This window comes from Propithecus coquereli, unplaced genomic scaffold (genome assembly GCF_000956105.1).
Source record: "Propithecus coquereli isolate 6110/MARCELLA unplaced genomic scaffold, Pcoq_1.0 Scaffold206, whole genome shotgun sequence".
Lineage (NCBI taxonomy): Eukaryota > Metazoa > Chordata > Mammalia > Primates > Indriidae > Propithecus > Propithecus coquereli.
In genome coordinates this window covers 4,904,617-4,911,140 of record NW_012145634.1, presented here as the reverse complement: position 1 = coordinate 4,911,140, position 6,524 = coordinate 4,904,617, and the positions used below count along the sequence as shown (strand labels likewise).

The window sequence follows — 6,524 nt, the reverse complement described above, 5'->3', positions numbered from 1 at the left end:
GACTGCGGCGTGCCTGGCTTTACGCTGAGGACGTCTCTGAGCACCATGCACAGAGGCCGGGCCTACCGTGGACTGTCAGGAACACTTCCTGGGATGGCTGTCTGGCCCGCAGTCTCAGACATTCCTGATGCGTCCTAGTGGCTCCTTCAATAACAGGTCCAGGAATCGGCAGTAGGGCTGGGGAGAGGTGCAAGGTCAAAGGTCAGCAGCTCTCGGGCGCTTCGCTCGCTAGACTCGGGTCTTCCCGCGGCTGCGCGGAGGTGACCCGGCCTCTTCCTCTCGCAGGTGGCTGGCGTTTGAGCGCAGGGCCTTCCGCGGGGAGCAGTTCGTCCTGGAGAAGGGGGACTACCCTCGCTGGGATGCCTGGTCCAACAGCCACAACAGCGACAGCCTGCTGTCCCTCCGGCCGCTGCACATCGTGAGTCCGGCTGCCGCCCACTGCCGGGGGTTCTCGGAAGCAGGGCCTGCTGCGAGCCGGTCCGGCAACCCCTTTCGCACGCTCGAGGGCCGAGGGCTCGGCCAGTGTGGACCCGCGCGGGGAGGGCCCTCGTGTCTCTGGTCTGAATGATCACGTGGGACAAGAGGAAGCGGGCTATGGCGTGGGCGTCAGGCTGGGCGTCCGGCCACCAGGGCTCGCATCTCGAATTTCGCCAGCAGGGCACTCGGGCTTCCGCGCGCAACCCCACTAGAGCCCGGGGCCGCGCGGTCCAGTCTCGGATCAGCACTGTGGCCACACGAACGCAGTCCGGAGAATACCTTCAGGAAGTAACTTCCAAGTAGTTTAGGTTCTTCACTTGCATTTCTCCAACACCTGACAGGGACGCCCTGACACTTTAAACGCTGCCCTCCTCTCTCACCTGCTTCACTCCCACTCGGGGGTCGCCCGAGCCCTTTCTCCTTGTCGCATAACTGAGTCCTCCTTAGAGGACAGTGGCAGAGGGAAAATGGGGAAGATCACATCAGAGCGTGGCTAGGAAAAAGGAATGCTCACACGTGGGTGCTTCTCATCTCCTCCTGCCCTCTCTGGGCCTCGGCTTCCTGCCTGTTAAATGATGGGGCCGGACAAGATCTGAAAAGTCCCCGTGCGGTTTCCCACTCTGTGGCTCCGAGATTCCTCAGTACAGCAGCTCTGGAGGAAGCCCCCCCGCACCCCACCCCTCCGGCAATGGGTTTGGAGGAGGCAGTGTCTCCTGAGGCCCCCCCCTCCTGCAGCAGGTTTGGGGATAGGTGCTATTTTGTGGTGACCAATTGATTCTTTCTGGCATCTGGAGCCTCCCTGGGCTCTGCCCCGGGCGTGGGAGCGGCTGTCTCACCCCGCCGTCTCGCCCTCAGGATGGTCCGGACCACAAGCTGCATCTCTTTGAGAACCCAGCTTTCAGCGGCCGCAAGATGGAGATAGTGGACGATGACGTGCCCAGCCTGTGGGCTCACGGCTTCCAGGACCGAGTGGCGAGTGTCCGTGCCATCAACGGGACGTAAGGGCTCCAGCCCCCACCCTTGCCCCTGCCCCGCTCTCTGGCCAGCCGCACCTCTGGCTCCAAACGGAGTCTCTGCTCATAGTTTCTTATACGGTTCGTGTCTCTTGCTCCTCCCGGTTCGGAGGGCCCTTTGGGGCAGCTGCTCCTGTACCGCGCTTGCCCAGAGCCCCACGCTGCAGCCCCCACGGTGTGAATGTCCAGTCACCTGCACCGTGGAGACTTCTAGGCAGCCTTGACTCATAGGGAGTTTTATCTTTTTTTAAAATCAAATGAAATCTATTCTCCCCACCTGTCCCCATTTGAGTCTTTTACTCCTTTTCAGAACATCCCCAAGCCCTTGAGCTGATTCTCAGAATGTTTTTTTCCCTCTCATGATCCTTGTCCTTCTTACCAAGGGACCCAGGATGTATGTAGCTGTCTAGGTGTGACCTGAGTAGTGCAGAGAAGAGCAGGCTTATCACCTCCCTCATTCTGGGCTTCGTATCACCGTTAATGCAACCTTAGGATCACCTGCCCTTTGTCGGTGGTTACATCTCACTGTGTTTGTGATCTGGGATTGGACCTTGAGAGATGCCACCTGTCCCTGATAATAATTTATTCAACAACTTTCTACTGAGCGTCTACTATATGCCAGGTGTGGGGATACAGGGGAGACAAGAGCTACACACCTCTGCCCTCAAGGATTGCATAGTCTGATAGGGAGACAGATGGGGAAACAAGTATTCCCCATTTATTGTGATCGGGATTGTGATGGGGACACACAGGAGGCCCTGGGAATCCCAACAAGGTACTTGATTCAGCCTGGGGGAGTCAGGGAAGAATTTTGGGGGGAGACTTCTAAAATCAGATGTAAAAGATGCAAAAGAAGGAGGGGGAAGGATAAGGATGAGGTAAGGAATAGTGTTCCAGGCAGAAGGAAAAGCATGTACAGGGGCTCAGAGACATGACACGTTCGAGGAAAGTGGATTAAGAGAGGCTGGGGTATAGAGTTGAGACGTGAGACTGGAGATGTTTTGTGAAGGGTCATGTGAGCAGGGTAAGGAGTTTGCCTTTATCCAGAGGGCACTGGGGAGCCAAGGTGGAATTTAGGCAGGTGGAGTGCATGATCAGATGCTGGCTTTAAAAGGCTTGGTCTGGCTTGGGGCAGGTGGCTGCAAGCGGACCGTGTGCACCCAACCTTGGTCTCCCCGGCAGGTGGGTTGGCTATGAGTTCCCTGGCTACCGCGGGCGCCAGTACGTGTTCGAGCAGGGTGAGTACCGCCACTGGAACGAGTGGGACGCCAACCAGCCGCAGCTGCAGTCTGTGCGCCGCATCCGTGACCAGAAGTGGCACAAGCGGGGCTGCTTCCTCAGCAGCTGAAGGGCGCCCCGACCTCAGTGGCCTAGGCCCGCCCTGGGGGGCAGCGAGGGCAAGAAGAGGAGGCTCCAGGGCTGGGGCAAGGGGCCGCCTGTCCACCCTTCCCCGGAATCTGCTCAATAAAGCCTGGGGTCGGTCCCCCACCTGCCATGTTCCTCTGCATCACTTCCTGAGGGGCCAGGGTGGGGTGGGGCCTGTCAGAGGGGCAGGCTGAGGGAGGCTGGGCCGGGGGTTCTGAGACCCCCAGGAAAGGGCTGTGAGCTGCGCCTGTATCCTAGGCTCACATCATCCTTTCAGGCAGAACCACATGCACCTCCTGCCCAGGTTTTGTGTTTGTCCACCGATGTGGGTCTCCATCTGAATGTCTGTCGGTCCTTCCATCCAAACATCCATCCATCCACCCACTCACCCACATGTCCATCCATTCATTCTTCCTTTCTTCCATCTTTCTATGTTTTCTTCTTTCCATTAATTCATCCATCCTTCCTTCTACCTACCCACCCACCCATCCATCCATCCACCCATCCATCCATTCATCCACTATCCACCCATCCATCCATCCACCCATCCATCCATCCACCCACTCACCCACATGTCCATCCATTCATTCTTCCTTCCTTCCACTCACCCATCCATCCACCATCCCCACCCATCCATCCATCCATCCACCCACATGTCCATCCATTCATTCTTCCTTCCATCCACCCACCCATCCATCCATCCATCCATCCAGCCACCCATCCATCCATCCATCCATCCACCCACCCATCCATCCACCTACCCACCCATCCATCCATCCACCTACCCTCCCATCCATCCATCCACCCACCCATCCATCCATCCATCCACCCATCCATCCATCCATTCCACCCATCCATCCATCCACCCATCCACTCATACACCCATCCATCCATCCATCCACCCACCCATCCATCCACCCATCCATTCATTCACTCATCCATCCATCCATCCACGCATCCATTCATTCACCAACCAACACATCCATCTACCCAAGTATTTATCCATCCATCCATTCCTCCTTATTTCCATCTTTTCTTCTTTCTATTGGTTCATCCATCCTCCTTTCTCCTACACATCCTTCCACCCATTCATCCATCAACTCTTTCAGTCCACTTGTCCATCAATCCATCCATCCTCTCTCCCTCCCACCCATCCATCCATCCATTGATCCACCTATTCATCCACCAACCCATCCATCCATCCTTCCATCCAACCATACATTCTTCTTTCCTTCTATCTTTCTATCTTTCCATCGATTCATCTATCTTTCTACCCATCCTTCCATCCATTCATCCATCAGTTCTTTCAGTCCACTGTCCATCAGCCCATCCGCCCCATTCACCCATCTTTCCATCCATCCTTCCTTTCTATCATCCATCCATCTATCCATCATTTCTCCCTCCATCTCTCTATGGGTCAGTCTCTGTTGTCAATACTTTATTCAGCAAATGTCATGCTTTGTTCAAGGCCTGAGGACACAGCACAAAATTCTCACCTTCTATGGGAAAGAAGGAAAATAAATAAACAAGTATGTTTTGCATATACTGTTGGGAGGTGGCAAGTTCCAGGAAGAAAAATAAAGTGGGGTAAAAAGACAGAGCTGAGGGGGGTGGTGGCCAGGGAACTCTGCCCTGAGGGGGTGCCATTTAAGCTGAGACCTGAATGAACGGTGAGAACGTTCCGGGCAGAGGAATGGCAGGTGCGAGGGCCCATGCAGGAGTGAGCTTGCCTGATGGGGAAACAGCCGGGAGGCTGGTAGGTCTGGAATGGAGTAGGGGACGGGGATGGGTCAGACGGAGCAGGTCAGCGCACTTAGGACTCCGCAGACCACGATGGATTCTGATCTCCGAGGGAGGTGGAGCTGTGGGGTGTTTGAACAAGGCAAGCCGTGGTCTGCCTTGGGGTCTGATAGGACCTCTCTGGCTGGGGTGCAGGGAGTACACCGTGCGGCCGAGAGGGGGATGCAGGGAGACCAGTCGGGAGGCCACTGCAGAGACCCGGGTGAGCCGTGCTGCTGTGGTCCCCCAGAGCTCTCTCTTCCATGCCTCGGCCTCTCTGCCCCCCCACCCAGGGGCCTTCTGCAGCCTTGGCTGGGGGAACGAGCCCCCATCCCCCTTCCCACCACTGACCCCTGCTCTGAGCCTCTGTGGCTTCATCCGGGCAGGGGGAGTTGCCGCAGAGCTGAGCGGGGACGCCAGGGCAGTGCCAGGCACGGATGAGTCTCTTCTGCCCCTGAATGGGAAGAGGAGGGGTGTCCCTCTTGACGGTCAGCTGGCAGCTGGGCACCAGCCTTCCCCGCTCCCTCCTCCACGCGCCAGCCCTGCATGCTTTCCCTGACTTTGTTGTCCCTGGCGTCTGTCTCAGCCACCACCTGCAGCCTCCCAGCGGCTGATGCAGCTGGTGTGTGGGAGGCCTGCGGGGGGCTCAGGAAGGCGCTGAGAAGGATACGGCAGTTTTCAGTTACTTCAACCTGCGCATTTTTAAAATGTAGGCACAGTTGCGAAATCGCCCTGACTTTCTACTTCGGAGTGTATGGGACAGCGGGCTCTGATGGGCCAGGGGTGCCCAGCGCCCAGACAGACTTGAGGCAGGGGTCGACACCCCTCATGTGGGGATAGCAGCACCCCCACTCCTCACCCTTCCTGCTCCCAGGACCCAGCCTCCTCCCTCTCCCAAGGAGAGGACTGGCGATGCGTCGCACCCCCGTGCTTACCGGGTGCCGGCCCCAGTGCCAAGGGCTCTCGGGATACACCGTCTTGTTGAATCCTCTGAATGTCACTGGGAGGCCGGCATGGTTATTCATCCTACTTCACACATGGGGAAACTGAGGCTCAGAGAGGCAGCATCGCCCTCCTAGGGCCACACGGATGAGAAGGGGTAGAGCTGAGACTCGGACCCTGAGTGTTGACTCTGGAACTTGGGTTCCTGAGCCCCCCGCACGCTCCTGCAGCCCATAAGGACAGGGAGTCACCAGGGAGATAGAGTAGAAATGAAACTAACAACGACAGCAGCAGCTTCAGCAATAATAATACTGCTAATACTAACAGCCACCGCCACAGAGCTACTGTGAGCCCAAACCTCATTCCTGGGTGTTTTACGTTTTGTGTCTCATCGACAGACAAGTAACAAGGATCCTCATTTGCAGAGAGAGAGAAATTCAGGCCCGAAGAGCCGAAGTAAAGGGCCCCAAGTGCCACAGCTTTCCAGCAGTGGGACCGGGACTCACATTCCGTCCCCAAAGCCCATTTCTCTGCACTCGTCAGCGGTCGGTGCTGTGGTCGCTGACCTGATGCTGCTGCCGCCGCCAGCGCAAGCAGTGGTGACGTTTGTCGAGCGCCTGCCGTGTTCTAGGCTCTGGGCCGGGAGCCGTCCGCTCCTGATCGCAGATAACACCGAGATGCTCTCCGGGCTGAGGGGGCCGGCTCCGTGCCCTCCCGCAGGCCAGGTGCAGTCCCAGGGCCTGGAGCTGGGTTCATTCCGGAGGCGGGACCCACGGGCAGTCACTGATCTGCAAGTGAGTCTGTCCAAGGCCTCAAACTCATAATAACGACCTGTCTCAGGGAACGCCTGCTCTCTGCAAGTATTCCCATGCCTTCGCCTATGCAATCCTCTGAGCTCTGAGAGGCTCAGAGAGGGCAAGCCAACGGCTGAGATCACACAGCCACAGA

The 6,524-nt window shown here is 57.3% G+C and overlaps 1 protein-coding gene across 1 annotated transcript in view; it reads left to right on the top strand.

The window, feature by feature from the left end:
• Window positions 1–2,985, top strand: part of CRYBB3 (crystallin, beta B3) — a 7,931-nt gene extending 4,946 nt beyond the window's left edge. Inside the window, exons 4-6 of the mRNA XM_012644149.1 lie at window positions 286–418; window positions 1,333–1,475; window positions 2,673–2,985. Coding sequence (XP_012499603.1) covers window positions 286–418; window positions 1,333–1,475; window positions 2,673–2,838 — 442 coding nt within the window. The 3' untranslated portion in view covers window positions 2,839–2,985. The remainder of the gene's footprint in view (window positions 1–285; window positions 419–1,332; window positions 1,476–2,672) is intronic.
• The last annotated feature ends 3,539 nt before the right edge of the window (window positions 2,986–6,524 follow it).